This window comes from Copadichromis virginalis, linkage group LG18 (assembly GCF_057382275.1).
Source record: "Copadichromis virginalis isolate Kocher_CV1m ecotype Utaka linkage group LG18, C_Virginalis_male_GT1.1, whole genome shotgun sequence".
Lineage (NCBI taxonomy): Eukaryota > Metazoa > Chordata > Actinopteri > Cichliformes > Cichlidae > Copadichromis > Copadichromis virginalis.
In genome coordinates this window covers 4,357,883-4,374,982 of record NC_140635.1, presented here as the reverse complement: position 1 = coordinate 4,374,982, position 17,100 = coordinate 4,357,883, and the positions used below count along the sequence as shown (strand labels likewise).

The following is a 17,100-nucleotide window of genomic DNA, read 5'->3' as shown; positions in this document are numbered from 1 at the left end:
TGCTTCTTATGTGGCACTGATTTCATTATCTAATTATTTTATTGGTTGGACCAATAAAATTAAATGGAAGACTCCTAAATTTAAATCTCAGGGACGTCTCTCAAAGTAGAAAGAAGCTTTTAAAAACAAAGTCAGCAAACTTTATAAGCTGTGTTTATTGTTTGTTTGTTTTTGGGTTTTTTTTCCCTCACAGAGTTCACTCCTGGTGACAGTTAATTTGATAATGCTTCAAAGTAGCTGCTTAATAAATGTCTGAAGAAAGTATTTATAAAAATAAAAAAAATAAAAAAATGTTTCTTTTAAGCTGCTGTAAACTTGCTGTTTGATCCAGATCTTCCATCAGAGTCATGTTGACACATTTTCCACTTTCATTTAGTGGGGAAAACAGCTTGAAAGTTTAAAAACTATTTACAGTGTATGAGCCAAATGCTCATGCTTCTTTTTTGTTTTAAAGGGGGTTTGTTTTTGTTTTTTTTCTACTATTTGCTGTGTATTGTGTCAGACAGAGGAGATAACTGTAATATTGCTATCTCAGGCACACAGCTGTGAGCACAGAAGCCCCAACCTCCTGCTGTTTAAAACTTCCGTTTGTAAGCAGCAGCGAACCACAAATGGTTTGCCCCAAAGGGGGAGGAGCTAAAATGTTTTGTTGCTTTTGTTTTGTTTGTTTTGCCTAAGGAGCTGCACCAAGAACGTCCAACAGTATGGAGCTAGACTTGAGAATAATGGCCTACTTTTTCAAATGGAACCAGAGTTTTGAGTACTCCTTTGTTTCTTAACAAGGCGACACAGTCAGCTCCTATTCTTCGTTATGTGAACGACTCCCACACCCACTGGGTCTTGATTCCAGTGGGATTCATGCATACGTTACCAAAGTTGGGATGTTTAGGGAGACACTTGTTGCTTGGTTGGTAGCAAATGAAAACGGGTGCCGGCTGTTATTGAAGAAGAAAAATAAGAGTCTTAGCTAAAACAATAATCCATTGAGCAGCCAAACAGACTTGGATGTGAGCCAGACATTCATGTTCCTCCAGAGCTGTGCAGTGAAGTGCGTCACCTCGACGCAGCTGACCTTTCTGGTTATTGAACCATGACAAAGACAACTGTGAGAGACACACACAGCTTTGTACTGCTGTTCTTATGTGGGCTGTTATCAGCGGTGTTATTCCCAACTCCTAGCCTAAATCTAACTCTAAAAAAGTTTAGTGTTTTGTAAAGTTTTTGTTGTTTGTCTTTCTTTTTTTTTACATTTTGGTATTTCGGTATTAATTTATTTTAAGGACACTTGCAGCCATCCAAACACAACACGGTGAATGTGCCTTTCCACCAGTCACCACTGCCTCTGATTAAACCAGAGCTCTGGTGATTGGTAGAATAGTAGAACAATACATCCAGATATGCAAATCTTAAGTGTTTTTCATTTAGCTCTGTCTGATTACTGTCTGTCAAATCAGGGATTTATATTTTAAAAAAAAACAAAAAACAAAAAAAAAAACTTTTTAAAACAGTCTTTGTTGCAAAGTCAGCAAACCTTTCAGTGGCTTTTTATCACAGATTCTGTACTTGCAGTTTTTATGGCTGTGTGATAAGTGAAATTTAACTCTGGTGCTGCTTCAAAATAAGTGCCCAGAGACATTTTAAAATGCCAGCTGAGTGAGACTTGTTTCTGGAAAGGCTTTGGCTGTAGTAATTGAGCTTCATTGCTTTCAGTGCTCCCGTACTTTCTACTTTTTATTCACCAGTACTCATGTATAGTGCTGTTGCTCATTAAATCATAATCAGAAATCATACAACAATTTGGATTATGTCGTGTTGGAGTGTAGAGTCCTCCTTGTTTAACATCAGTAGTTTTCCAAAACTGTGTATTAGGGAGCTGCACTGTTAGCACGTGGGATTGCTGTTTCCTTGGTCTGAAAAACAAATGAGGTTTTTAATGAAGTTACAGGTAACAACAGGAATAAGTTGAAAAATAAAATGAGAACTGCTGTTTAGTTTGGGTAGTATATTGGTAGATGTTGCCATAAGATATGCTCCATAGCATCAAATGAGTATTGAACAGCAGTCAAAGATGATCGGCAGAAAATAAACACAGCAACCTTTCAATGACCGAACCCAGTTATATTATAATTAAATCATATTAATTGTTCCCCTTCACAGTTCAATATGCTTCAAATTGTAAGACAAAGAGTACCCACCAGTATTCCTTTATTATTTATGTCTTCAGTTGAAATGAATTTGCTCTAGGCTGAGTGCAGTACGTGGGACAGAGTCGATAAACAGGACTATGAAGTACTAGTAATGTATTGGAGGACAAACTAAAATTAAAAAAAAAAAATCATAAAATGAAGTGAAATGCACAATAATCAAAAAGATCTTTGCTGGGTTGTTGACTGACAACATTTTTTTAGTTCTGTCTATAAAGCAAAATTAATCAAAAGTCAAGTATTTGGAAGTGTCATCAATTCTGATGAAGTCAGTTCAGCAATCAGCTGATAGTCATATTATGGTCAGTGAGTGCGATAAGGCCCCCCCCCCCCCCCCCTTTTTTTTTTTTTTTAAACGACGCTGTGAAAACAGGCTGAGCTCTCTGTTCAGAAGATGCACTGTCAGCATCCTACCACATATGAGCTTTGTCAGCTACTAAAATCACATTTTAAGGCGTAATTGCAGACAAAAGCTTATTTCCTGAGATTTTCCGTTTTCCTGTTTTTACCCTTCATTGTTTCTTCCTGTTTTGATTAATTGTCCAGATTGCATTCCAGACTCCGTTTCCTCTATCACTCTTACCTCTCTTTATCGCTCCCTGCTGCAGCCCAACTTGTACCCGACCGTGGGCCTTCAGACTCCAGGGGAGGTGGTGGATGCAAACTTCGGGCAGCACCCATTCGTGTTTGACATTGAAGACTACATGAGAGAATGGAGGACAAAAATTCAGGCCCAGATTGACCGCTTCCCCATCGGAGAGCGCGAGGGCGAGTGGCAGTCCATGATCCAGAAGTAAGAGAGTTAGAAGGCTCAAATTATTTGCATGTAGTTTAAGCTAAGTACATTTATTTTATTTTTTTTTTAACTGTGGAATATTAGACTTGCCATGCTTTGTTCACTTATGTCTGCCCAGTGATAAGGTGCCACGAGGATGACTTCTTAGGTTAAGAATAACCTAGAAATTGACTTCAGTCTGCTTCCCTCAGGAAAAAAAAATAGCTGCGAAAATTGTGGAAAACGAACTTTGCAGGAAATGAAAGATTTTGATATGTCCATTTTTAAAAAGCTGTTTTTTATTTTATTTTTGTATTTTGTATTTTGTATTTTTTCAGCCAGATGGTCTCCAAATAGATGTCCCTATTATGATTTCAGAAGTTTAAGTACAAGTAGGAGAAGTGAAAAGTTAATCTGTGGATATGTTTCCTATACCAAAGCTTTATCCATGTGATGTTACCACCACGTGGCTCCTAACCTGACCTATTTAAGGCTCATGAGGAACAGTGTTATAATGTTCAGTTTCTTTGTTGTACACGATTGTCAAATCTCAAATTTTATCTGCAAATTTAACAATTTTATCAGGATACAGAATAGCAAGTCTTAATCAACAAATTTAATATCTGATACAAGTGATGATTTTATAGCCCACTGAAATAAAGACCATTTTGTTTAGCACAATCTTACTGGTTTGCTTATTAAAATCCATACATGCTTATGAATGTGTGGATTAAAGGACTTTCATGGTTAAGTACATTTATGTACAGATTTGACATCATATTTGGCACTTTAACTCTCACTTCTGCTTAACTGCTTGATGTAATGTGGCAGAGCTAGTTGTAGCAGACATGGAAAACCACACGGAGAGTTATTACCATCATTACTCCACATTTCACAGCTGATTGGATTTTAACTAGACCATAAATGGTTGAAAGTGCTGGTTGTTTCAGTAGTACCAGCGGCATATTGACCAGATGGAGGAAAAGGGAGTACTTGACTTTGTGACCTCAAGGTATTCTTCTGCATAAAACCAGCTGCCTGCTTCTCCTAAGTTAACGCCTTTGCAGGGTCTAAGTACTGGCTATTTTTATGCACTTAAACACACACTGTTACACACTGTTGTTTCACAGATAAAGTTAATAAATAAATAAATGTTGTAACATAAAACAACTCTTACTTCTGTTTTCCTGTTCAGCTAGCGATGTTGGTGTGGGTGCATGAATTACTTGTTCTAAGTATAAAGTTCCTCTTGGTTCAAATGGGTGTGAAAGTGTGTGTTTTACAAGTTGTATAGTCGCAGTTAACTGCTTATCTACTGACAGAGTTATGGTGACTGCAGTAGGTCTCACACGGTGTTCATGTCACACAGACACACACTCAGGCTTGTTATCTGACTGTTTTAGCAGTACAATCATTTACTAATTCATGCTTACATGAACAGGAGACAGCTGACCAGAAATTTACATTCATGTTGGATCCAGAGCTTTTGATCAGTTATTGTAGACTGAACAGTGTTCATCTTGTATTGGCTAAATGAAAAAGTCTTAGAAGGATGCTGTAGGTGACAGGACTACTACTAACATGAAGAGCATCAAGGCCCAGATGGATTGTTCCTCACCGAAGAGCTGGAGCTGTGATTCAGAAGGGAAAGATGCAGGGCTTGGTTTCCCTTCAAGCTGTGGCCTGGCAGGATTAGCTCTCTGTTGCTATGATTACTTGTCCTGAATGGATTTAAACTCCATTTGATGGGGATTGGAGTTGGGGGTGGGAGTGAATAAAGGGACTTATTGCCTTTATCCAGATGTCACCTCACAGGCAGGAATAGAACCAAGAAGTTTCTGATCTTACACCAGTGCAGTGTATTGTCTCTGTGGAACAATGGTAGCATGATGATCAGCCGGTGAGAGTGGCATTATCTCGTCATATAACGGCCTGAAGCATGAAGTTTGGTTTAGCTCTGCTGCACTGAGGGAACTCGTCATCGACATAGTAATGGGGTGTTTGGGTTTAGCCGTGCCTCTAATTTGATTAATGAAAAGTCAGACACATACACTCAAAAAACATACCATGCTCATATTCATCTGCATATTTTTATTCTTGAACTCTGCCAGAGTAGCTTTGCATTATTCACATTTCAAAATAATCCTTATGTATATTATCCTGGTCCTTGCGGTAGCACCTGGAAACTTTCTATTGTCTGCCCTGGATAAACAGAATTTGAGCAGTAGCTGAGCGTGGCTTCTGTGCCTCAGATGAGCACATAAGGATGTCCCCCGCGGGTTACCTTTAAAGGGTCATTCTGGCTAATAAGACTTAAGTGTTTGTAATTTCAAGTTAGTCTTTCAGGTTTGTGGACATTAGAGAAGTAAAGAGTGATCAGATGAAGAAAGCGGAAAGGCCAACAGCTGAACACACTCGGAAGTGAAAAGAAAAGAAATATGAACTGACTTTCATTTGCGAGGCACGGTGTACAGACAGACTTCCTGTTTTAACTTGACACCCTCCCCTCACCCTTACCACAATGGTGTGCCCACAGCCCACAGTTTTCCTGCGCAGTGAGGGATTGTGACTGATTGTGACTATACCACAAAAGGATCATTTTATTTCCTAGGCTGAGTTATTAACTTGGTGAGCAAAATTGTGACATAATAGAAAGAACGGATCAGAGAAAGCTACACAAATGAGACCAGCGTAGAGTTGAAGTTGTGTCTTGACAGTGAAAACGACAAAACAAACTCAACTTTAGTTTTGTATATAGTAGCTGTTTCAGCTTGAGACTGTCAGCAGACTCTGTTATGCTATTGCTGTGGTCCAAGTTCTGAAATACAAGCAGTTCAAGAGAAATTTGTGTGTAGTGGTGCTGTAGAAATTTGGGTGTAATCAGGCCAAAAATAAAACCTGCTTTATCTCACTTGTTGTGGTACATCCCTGTTCAAAATCAACTCAGTCGAACCAGTTTTTTTTTTTCTGTCCTGACAGAAAAGTTCAATTAATGTTACTTCTGCTGAGGCAACATTAACAAATAATGAAAGCAATAAAAACAATAAAAGCAGTGCTATTGTAGAAAATCTGCTTCTGCTTTGTCTGATCAGTGTATTTTGGTTTTTGTTGTCTCATCAGGATGGTGGCTTCTTACCTGGTGCACCACAGCTATTGCGCCACAGCTGAAGCCTTCGCCAAATCCACCGATCAGGCCGTGCATGAGGAGCTGGCCTCCATCAAAAACCGGCAGAGTGAGTGCTCCTATATTTCTATATCTATTTCTTACTCCCCATTTTTAAAGTTGACACTGTGCTGTTTTTGTAGATTTAAAAATCATAAAGGAAACAAAGTGGTTGGTATGGTTTCTCTCTGCGAGACGCAGTCAGCCAGCATATGTTGATTTCTAATACTCTACAGTATACAGTTCTTGAATTTAAACATCAGTGTATATGATATATACATTTTCCCCATACAAACTGTACTTGAACAGGAGCCTGATCATCAGAAACCATAAGGGAGAAGTGACACAGTAACATTGGGTCGTTATAGGGCTTTTCTTTTTTGTTTTGTTTTTTTCAAAGATGCAACAATGTATCTGAGTGCAACTACAGGCAGAGTAAAGCTAATGGAGCCCATCATAAAAAAGATGTTGGGATGACCCTCCCTTCTTACTGGAGGTGGAGGTTGTTAACGGTAGCATTCAAAACCTTCATGTGTGATTTCACTGTTGGTTTGTAGAGATCCAGAAGCTGGTGTTGTCGGGTAGAATGGGTGAAGCCATTGAGACCACCCAGCAGCTGTACCCCAACCTCTTGGAGAGGAACCCAGACCTTCTCTTCATGCTCAAGTAAGAACATGGTTGTATATAAAATGTATGTTTTACATGTTACACTTGTTCTATTTGTTTTATTTAGATGGATAACATTATTGGAAAAGTTAACAAAGCCATAATCTAAACCCTTTTATCTGTCACGCACCCTCACACAGCCTCACTATAGACAGTGAGTTATTCAATAATTATATTTAAAGGAAAGGGGATAAGATATCCCTTAAGATACGATAAGATTTCCTGCATTGCTTTGAAAATGGCTTCGCTCACTGCCCAACTTGGATGGAATCAAACATTCTGCCCTTTTTTTAATTCTCTAAGCTGAACGACTACTCTCTTTCACATATGTAGCTCTATACTTAAATACCAAGTTAAGTACTTTTTTTAAAATTTGTCCTCCTGTCTTTACATCCCTTTCTTTATTTCCTCTATTTCCATCTGTTGTTGCTCTGTGTGCTTTTTCACCTTATTCCACCTCTTTATTTTCATACCATCCTTCCTAACCCTTCTGTTTTCCCCCCTTTTAATCTTTCCTCACCTCTTTCCATCTTTCCCCAGGGTGAGACAGTTCATAGAGATGGTGAACGGGACAGACAGCGAGGTGAGATGTCTGGGAGGTCGCAGCCCAAAGTCTCAGGACAGTTACCCCGGGTCACCCCGGCCCTTCAGCAGCCCCAGCCACAAAGCCAGCAGCTCCCAGCCCTACCTCACAGGTACAGTCCAACATTATTCACATCATCCACAGTGTGAAAACTTCACTTATCTTTGGGGGGAAAAGAGGCCAGAGGCAAATAAAAGGGGAAAAAAATATTTCTTTCTTTCCCTGACCTGAGCACAAATATACATCAGCTTACAGACACCATCTCTACACCCATGTTTGAATCTGTGTCTGCAGCACAAACTAAAGCCCACCACATTTTTTTCATCTTGAATGACACAGATGTTCCTCTAAAAGCAAGGTGCAACAAAAATACAAAACAGTGTTTATATTACTATTTAATAGAAAAGAGTGGATCTCCTGAACCAGTTGTGAGTTGCTCTGCCGTACCTGGAGACCAGCTGATCACTTTCAGCTGTATCTCATTAGCATGTGTGGCAACTGACTTGTCTCTTCAGGAGCGTTAACTACACATTGCCGTGGTGTGATTGTTTCTTATGCCCTTTAAGCATCTGAAGCAGCATAAATACCTCATTGATTTTTCAATGAAATAAAATGGGATGGGTAACAGGCTGTGAATGCATTTCTCTTCTTTGTAATGGTGAAGCCAATAAACTGCCAGTGAAGCCTTTTTCTCCCTCTCTCCCTTTTTCTTCTTTTTTTAGTTGCAGTAATAAATGTTAAATATTTATAATTTATTGACTCCAACTCAACACATTCTGCTCACATTTGCCGGCAGCATTTGTGCAAAGCACACAATAAAAAACTGAACAAATGACTATTAAGTTAGTTAGTGCTGTGGAGCTCTTTAATGACAAGATAAGGGGGGAAATACTATATAAAATTAGACTATTGGCTTTCTGTTTTTGTTTTTTACAGCTTTGTCCTGTCACTTTATATTGTGACTTGTTAGAGAGAGTGATACAAGATCATGTAAACTTTTGCTATTGTGGAGAAGATGTTTCACAATTAAAAAAACTGTAGTTTAATGTGAGTGTCAATTCTATAAATGCTATAAACAGTTTAGCGCAACTTATCCATAGATAAGATAAGGAAGGAGTGATGAATGATTTAAATGTATGCACGCACGCACGCACGCACACACACACACACACACACACACACACACACACACACACACACACACACACACACACACAGAGTAGATCTAAATTTTCAGATCAGAGCATTAGGATTTTTCAGTCATTGTTTGTTTCGTTATTATTCAACAAAACATCTTATTTGTTGCTTTGTTTTGTCATTCTTCTGTATGTTTTAAATACAGTTATTGTAGTTTTGTATATGTAATGTATTTTCATAAAAGTGAATTACTGTCATTTGTTATGCATGTAAAAACCAAACTATGGGTAGTGGTTGGAAATCAGCTGTGAGCGAGCACATCAGAATGGATGCGTTACTTCTATTGTGTTTAGTAATTGGAGTTTTGTCTGTCACTTTAAGAACATTTGAAATCATTTCAAATATGTCAAACTTATTTGCAGGGTTTGACAGCAACTGCTGTAATGGTGTGACGTCTAATAAGAGCCACAGCTCCTCCCCTCACAGTCATAAGCCCTGCCCCCCGGGCTCTGGCTCCACTCTCCCAGCATCCGACATCAGCCTCAATGGGAGTCGCAGCCAACAGCCGATAACCAGGTATGGAAACAAAGCACTCACACAGCAGTAAAAGCTGGAGGAGTTTATTTGGTTTTGAGTTTTTTTTAACTAGCATATCTTTACAATTTGACTTTAAAAGATGTAAATTTCATCATGTGACCTTAACTTTTCCTCCATCCCCCCCAAATTATTTTCATCTAAACTAGTTAACAGTAAATTTAGACTTTTAATCAAAATAAGCCAGCATCACTTTATAACAATCATTTATCCATTTTCTTATTCACAGTTGAACAATTATGAATTCATTATTAAACCATGTAGTGGGACACATTACATCAGTATGCAATATAATTATGTATTTGTTAATTTCCAAATGTTATTGTCATTAGTGAGTCTGTCCTCGTTCTCAGGGGTTCAAGTACTGCTGTTAGGTCAAAGCTGCCGGCGTCTCAGAGGTATACGTAAAGCGTCTGTTGGTCCTGTGAGCCACGTGTCATGGCATCCAAACCACAACCTTTTACTAAGGCTAACCTGACGCCTAGTAATATGAAACTAAACTGCATGTGAAACTAAACAAACTACAGTTTTCACATTCACTCCTCCGCCTGCTTGCTCACAAAATATTTAAGACAAGAACTATAAAAATCAAATTTTACAAGGGCTTCAAAATATTTAGATGTACTAAAATATTTATTCAGTATTTATTTAACCATTGTTGTTAAACATTATCTGCCCACATAATGTTCATAGATGGTTCAAACTAGACATTAAAATGAATATAATGAATAAGTAATTTGGTAAGTAATTGTCTTAGTAATTTGGTTTCCAGCTTTCATTGAGGAGAAATTTCTTCCCTTGAACTTTCTGTGATGTGATTGGGTAATTTACCAGATTCAACAATCTATCAGAAACATGTGCCTTTACACTTCAGACAGTTATTTTTATTGATGCTGGTTACTATTTGTCATTTTTGGTTATGGTTATTGGTTATTTTTAATATTCTACGCTCCACTCAACAGACAGGAGTTGTTTGTTACCTCCTTGTCGAACTAATCTAATGCAGAGGACAGGGCAGTGTAGACTAATGGCGGCACGAAATTCACTTCCACAGTTTTTGAACTTGGGAATAAACCCAACAACTTAGATAGGTCTAGGTCTGAGACGTTTTATGTGATGAGGATGTTGGTCCCTAGGGATAGGAGTTACTTTAAAAAAGTAAAAATGAGCTATGGTGAATCCTATAGATGTTTAATGTAGAGCTGTTAGTATTAATTGTGTTGTTCTGATGTTTATGAGCCTTGTTAGAACTAAAGATGGAAATCGTGTCCGTCCTGTAATGGTTGCATTAATGCTGAAAACTTGCGTAGACAGAAATCACTCAGGAAGCCATAAAAATATCGATAAATAATCAATTTTAAATAGAAGCTGTGCTGGCAGTGATTTTAAATCAGAGCAGTATAATATTAGTGCCTCCAGTGGTGTGTTAATGCATTCACTTGGCAAGCAAAAGGTTGCTGGTTGGATTCCAGCCAAAAGTAGCTTCTACAAATCCAAACAGTATCCACCTGTAGAAGCTGCTGACAGTTTCTTGTGTCTTCTCTCAGTAATGATGTGGATATGGAGGTCGATCACTTCACCAACGGAGTGACAGAATCGTCTTCCAATGGTTTTCTCAACGGCACCTCCAAACACACCACGGAGCCTGACGACTGTGACGCAGACATGGGTGAGCAGAGCGTGTGGAGACATAAGAAACTTGATCTGAGACTTTGGATGTTGCGTTATCTAGCAGCTTCTTTCTAGCAGCCTTTTTCTTCTTCAAGATGTCATGCACACATTGTGCGTGTCACGCAGCCTTAAAAACACTTTTCTTTTCATTTTAAATTGACTCTACAGAGGTGGAGTCGGCACAGTCTAAGAGGCAGCTGTGCGGCGGAAGCCAGGCAGCCATCGAGAGAATGATCCATTTTGGCAGGGAGCTCCAGAGCATGAGTGAACACCTCCGCCGTGAGTGCGGCAAGAACTCTGCTAACAAAAAGATGCTCAAGGTAACACAGGAATCTCTGTTATTTACTTGGTTTATATTGTTTGTTTTTGTGGGGTCTGTTCACCTTTTGTGTTTGTATTTCAGGCATTTACAGTTGACTTCAATCATTTAAGCCATTTTCTTCACATAAAAATATGCCTGCCTTTGTACTGTATATTTATAAAAGCTTCAGATATTATCTGTTTGTACTAGCTCCCAGTAAAATGCCAAAATGAGCCAGGTTCAAATCAAAGGCAGTGTAAAGGGGTGCTCATGTTCTAAAATTCTGGTCTCATTTAGAGCAAATTGATGGTGAAGGTGTTCGACTTTGGCAGGTACCTACATTGATGATCCTAGCATATGAGCATTCAGTCTGTTTTTCAGTGACATCTCGTTCCAGTTAAACAAATTGTGACAGCAACAATAGTTGCCAGAAAACTGCCTCAGTGGAAGGATTAAAAAGCAAATGTCATAGATGGGATTGAGGTTTTGTCATTTAAAATCCGAGATAACGGGGCTCATTTTCAATCTCTCCAAAAGGATGTCTATACTAATGACCTCAAATGTTCAGTATTAACATTATTTTATTTCATTTTTTTAAGGGAAGAAAGTATAGCTCAAAAACAGATTTTGTGACCTCTGCAGTCAGTCATGATGTAATATATTTGTTTTAAAATGTACAGTCAGTTCAGTTGTCTTAAAGGAACAGGTCAAACTGTGGGAAAATTCTGTTTGAGCTGAAATGCTAACACAAAGAATGTTCAGCTACAGCATGTTGTAACAAAGCAGGTGAAATGAAGTGATGGGCTGTGGTGTGATCACTTTCTGCTCTCCCGTCTTCTGCTGCAGGACGCATTCAGCCTGCTGGCCTACTCGGACCCGTGGAACAGCCCAGTCGGATACCAGCTGGACGCCATTCAGAGAGAGCCGGTCTGCTCCACTCTCAACAGTGCAATATTAGGTGGGTCAGCCATGAGCAGTGCATGATCCAGTCTACAGTTTTCAGTTAGCATTTTGGATGTAGGAGGATAAAAGAGATTGATGGGGACTGTGGGTAACCCAAATCTCAAAAAGAAGCAAAAAAACTCAGATTGTGATAAATGCTAAAAAACTTTTGCATGTGGTTTGCTGCAGAAATCTTAAGACAGACAGGCAGCATATCTTAGGGACTGCATATTACCAGGACATGTGTTTAAATCCAGGTGAACTAACCTTAAAGATAAAGGTGTCAGTGCACCTGCTATCCAGCCGAAGGCAGAACTGAGCAGGTATTCTCATTCTGAGTGAGCTGGAAAATGTGACTTGCTTCCAAAACACCAGTGATTTTTTTTTTAACCATATATCAAATTGTCCTTTGCATGTTGATATGTTGATTCTGATTATCATGTAATGTGATGTTTTTAAGCTCAGAAATTCTTTACAGACATTGTTAAACACAATTTTCCTGCAGATTCTGAAGTTTTTCAGTTCAATAATCTGAAAATAAAGCCGTTCAATTAAAATGACTTCCAGATGCTGTATGACTGTCCAACAAGCACTGCACCTACCAATTCCTGATATTACCTGCAGTCACAATTTTCTTTTTTTCCTTTTTCTTTCCAGAGACTCACAACCTGCCCAAGCAGCCTCCCCTGGCCCAGGCCGTGGGTCAGGCCGCCCAATGCCTCGCCATGATGGCACGAACTGGCAGCGGCTCCTGCGCCTTCGCCTCTGTGGACGATTACCTACACTAGCCCCGTGCGCACGCAGACACACACACACACACACACACACACACACACACACACACACACACACACACACACATACTCTCCAAGGGCCTGTCCAGAAATCCTTCTTTCCAACTCCTCAGTCAGTGTAGTCCTATTAGCCGAGGAGGCATTCCTCTGCACGCCGTCATAGAACGTCAACCATCTCACTCGCTTCTGGTTCTGCTTTTGCTGAACGCCGCTGAGGGTCAGAAGACATTTCTGGGCAGATCCTTAGAGTGACACCACCTCCTTTTCCATCATAAATATGAAATTACACCTCCACCTTCGGTTGGCTCCCCATGCGTCTGCCTCCATCTAACTGACAGTAGCTGACTTTAAAAAATAATCGGGGGGGGGCTGAACTCATGTGGACGCGCCACAGTCCCCGCATTCCTGGGGGAGGAATCAAACCGGGGGTGGACAGACTGCTAAAAAATATCTCTGGTCAAACATAAATGGGGAGGGGAGGGGTGGCGGGGGGGCAACAATAAGAAAACAGACGAGTGGCCGCCATGGTTGACCCACCATTAACGTGGTCCCTGTAAACCTGGGGCTTACCAGGCAAACACACACAGAAAACACACACAAATAAACACGGAGGCAAGCTGATGCTGATGCTGGGATTGAAAAGTCCACCTCACCGAGGCTTGCTCAAACTCCGGCCAATGCGAACCTTATGGCCTACCCCCCCCCTCCGTAAATCTTCACCCTCTCTGCACCGCCTCCCTCCTGCTACCTTCCACTGACTTCAGGACATCGGCGAAGATATGTGTGACGTACGTGGACTCGGGACTTCAGAGAAGCGAGAGAGAATCTACAGTCTCGACTCAGCGTTCCCTATTTTTAATCTTTTGTTTAGTTTTTGTTTTTCTTCGGCGAAGTGGGCAGACGTGGGGGGGGGGGTTACCTGGCTCTTGTTTTGTTTAGTTTTTCCAGGTTTACAAGGCATGGTGCAGATGACGATGATTATTCTTATTATTATTCTAATTATCAATATATTAATTATTGTTACTTGCATTCACAGTATATTTGTTGAGCGCCAGCGAGAGCAAGTTCCTCCAACTTATTATAATAAAGGTCCCGATTCTACCGATTACCAGTGACGAGCGTGTGTACATGTTAACGTTTAAATATGAATTTAACAAAATAAAATTATATCAATAGAGCGACATATTTAGTTATAGAAATCACAGAAAAAAAACAAAACAGTCCTTTAATGCTTTGTACTGACACCAGTGACCCCTGAAGTGTTCTGGTTGTTCCCAGTTTGTAATATTTTCCTCTTTGGTTGAATCCAGGGTTCCTACACAGGTGAAAGTTGACACAAATTCCAGGCCTGGAAAATTCTGGAAAAAAACAGGTTTTTAGTTCTAAGAACTTGGCTGCAGATTTTACATGTTGTCCATGAAGTCACTACAGCCGAGCTGAGAGCGTCTTCAGACACTTCTGCTGGATTTTCTATGATGACTGCGCTGTGTAGGAGCCCTGCTTTGACCTCTGACTGCATTTTATCTGTTACCCTCCCTCCCTCCTTGGTAAACCCTCAGCCACACAAAAGATTTGTCCCAAACATTGTTAATATTTATTTTTGTATCTCTCTATGCTAATCTTTAACCCCCAACAAACTCAGGAGCCAAAATGCCCTCTTGTTCATCATTCTTGGTTTAGAAGCAGCTGATTGGCCCCTGTGCCTCTATTGAATGCTGACTCGACTTTTGGTCATTTAAATCAGATGAGAAAAACTGAGCTGGTGTGAAATCGGCCTCTGAGGTAGCTCAGCCATTTAAGCCATTTAAAGTCAAACTTAAATTTCCTGTCTCCTAAAAGAACAAGACAAAAAAACAGAACAAAAAACTGTGTTTTTGTTTTTTTTCCTTGAGTACGTCATAAAGTCAAGACCCCGCCCTTAAAAAAAAAAAAAAAAAAAGAAGAAGAAAATCCTTCGATTTAAATGTGGCTGACCTCTACTTCAGGGACTTCTTCCCGTGCACCTTTCGACTGCGTTCAGTGTTGCCGCTTCTGTTACATCACTCTGTTGTGCTCTGCATTGTTGATCCCAGATCCCAAACGTCCGGTTCCATCATTCTGACCCCACTTTTATGCTGAAGACCACTGATAATGAGAGCCAAGTCTCTCAGGTTACAGCTCGTGAGAACAAACGGCAGTTTTCAGTGCAGGAGTCCACAGGGTCCACGCACAAAGCCGTGCACGTCACCAGCGTGTTCGTGATCACACTGAATGGATGAACAATGTAAATTGATCCCTCGGAGTGAGACTGTAATGCCTGAGGCAGAACATTTGTATAATTGAAGTGAAATTGTGTGGCATGTGTGCCATCATTCAGCAGCTGGTCGTAGAGTAAATTAGTCAGATTTGATGCCCTGCAACTTCTTACATGTATCAGAAATGTCAGAACAGGACTTCCAACTGATCTGTGTTTCAGGTAACCCTGCAAATGATCCACAGGTGCACAACATAATGACCTTGGATCAGCTACATTTAAATCGGTGATGGTTTTTGTTTTTTATGGCAGAGCCTCAGAACTTATATATATTTATATATATGCATTAATCTGTATCTTTACCTGAAGATGACCTTATTCATGACCATCTCCAGTCCTCATCCTGTGTTAACTTGGCTCCAACTGTCTTTAATCAAACCAGTACCGTCATCAGTGGGTGCCAAAACCTCACCCCTCTCTTTGTATTAATGGAGAGGCTGTTAGTTCAGCTTAAACCATAGAAACAGTAAATACTTTTAACTTGGATAGCAGAAATCTAAATTCTTTTATTTTTCCTAATGATTACCACCAAATTGCCCCCAGAGCTTTTTTTTTTTTTTTGTACTCAGCAAAATGCTACCAGGGAGTAAATCTATCCAGTTTTTATTTCTGAACTTCCTGAAAATGCATACAGGTGTTCATTTTTACCCATCACCCCTCAGAGGAGAGCTTTCGTGACCTTGCGGGTTTGTTTTATTAACAGAATAGGGTTTTTTTTGTTTGTTTTTGGCCTCTTAGTCTGTAAAGATGTAAAAAGAAAAAAGACTTTAAGAAGAAAAAAATCCAGAATTGTCACCTGCACTGTGGCTTCCACGTTAAACCAAAATGTATCGCAGCTGTGTTTTTTAGGCCTGTGTTCATGCTCGCCACTCGCAGAGAAACAGGAAGGCCGAGGCTTTCGCTTGACACAACATCCATCTTTTCCTCTAGCCCCTGGCCCTCACATCCACCCAGGAATCCAGAGTTGGTATTTTTCCTCACGGTGGAACCAAGCTTTCTGTACTTTGGTTTGTTTTTCTTTGTTTTCTTTTTTTTTGTTTGTTTGTTTCTTTGGATCGCAAGCAGTCACGGCATCGTTTAGAAAACTTCTTAGACAAAGTGTCTGTTGTCTCTTTCTGAGTAAGGTCTGAAACCTATGCATGCCATAGTAAAGTGGTGGTAAGATCAAGTTAGATGTCTCTTATTTTATTCTTTTTGTTTCTCCTTCTTTTAGCCAGTTCACGGTGTATAAGGAAGATGTCAACCAGTAAGTTGTCCACTGCTGACTGTGTGTCCATTTGGAGAAAAAAAATGTGCAATTTGTGTGAGGGTGAAAAGATTTATATTAAAAATGACAAATGATGATAGCACGTGTGTGGATGCTGCATGACACCTGAAGCAGAAGTTTAAATCAAAATGACGTGTTCAAAGATTCTTCTTTAACTCTGGGGTTTCTTGCACTTTTACAATAACTGAAACCCAATGACCAGCCTATACCATAGTAGAACTGACGACTGTGGGAAGGAAGAACCACCTTTGATCAGACTTGGGGAGGGCCAGCTATCTACCAGCCCACTGGTGAGGGAGAAATTGAAGGCATAGAGAGGAAAAAAAAATATTTAAGAGGGAGAGAAAATAAAGGCATATAAACTCATGGGGAGTGAATACAGGTGAGTGGAGACTGCTCAGTGCATCATGAAAAGTCCCCCAGCAGCATGGAAGGTGCAGGGTTGCCTGACACTTTGAAGGCTAATCTTAAAATAGGGCTTTGCTCTCCTAAACTGGGAGCTGGTTCTACAGGAACAAGATACTTCATCTCATTCTACCTTTAAAAACCACAAGTCAGCCTGCAGTCTGAGAGCAAAGTGCTCTGACAGGATGTGATACTACGAGAGCTTTAATGACAGATCCCAACTTTTCAAGCCTTTGTATCTGAGAAGGATTCAGTGCTTTGGACTGAAAATAGTAAAAAATAACAAAAGCTGTGTATGTACATAT

The 17,100-nt window shown here is 39.9% G+C and overlaps 1 protein-coding gene across 1 annotated transcript in view; it reads left to right on the top strand.

The window, feature by feature from the left end:
* The window catches only part of ranbp9 (RAN binding protein 9), a 30,617-nt gene extending 14,148 nt beyond the window's left edge, over positions 1-16,469 (top strand). The window contains exons 6-14 of the mRNA XM_085437942.1: positions 2,813-2,997; positions 6,100-6,212; positions 6,700-6,808; positions 7,349-7,503; positions 8,951-9,104; positions 10,670-10,791; positions 10,962-11,113; positions 11,941-12,052; positions 12,694-16,469. Coding sequence (XP_085294068.1) covers positions 2,813-2,997; positions 6,100-6,212; positions 6,700-6,808; positions 7,349-7,503; positions 8,951-9,104; positions 10,670-10,791; positions 10,962-11,113; positions 11,941-12,052; positions 12,694-12,824 — 1,233 coding nt within the window. The 3' untranslated portion in view covers positions 12,825-16,469. The remainder of the gene's footprint in view (positions 1-2,812; positions 2,998-6,099; positions 6,213-6,699; positions 6,809-7,348; positions 7,504-8,950; positions 9,105-10,669; positions 10,792-10,961; positions 11,114-11,940; positions 12,053-12,693) is intronic.
* The last annotated feature ends 631 nt before the right edge of the window (positions 16,470-17,100 follow it).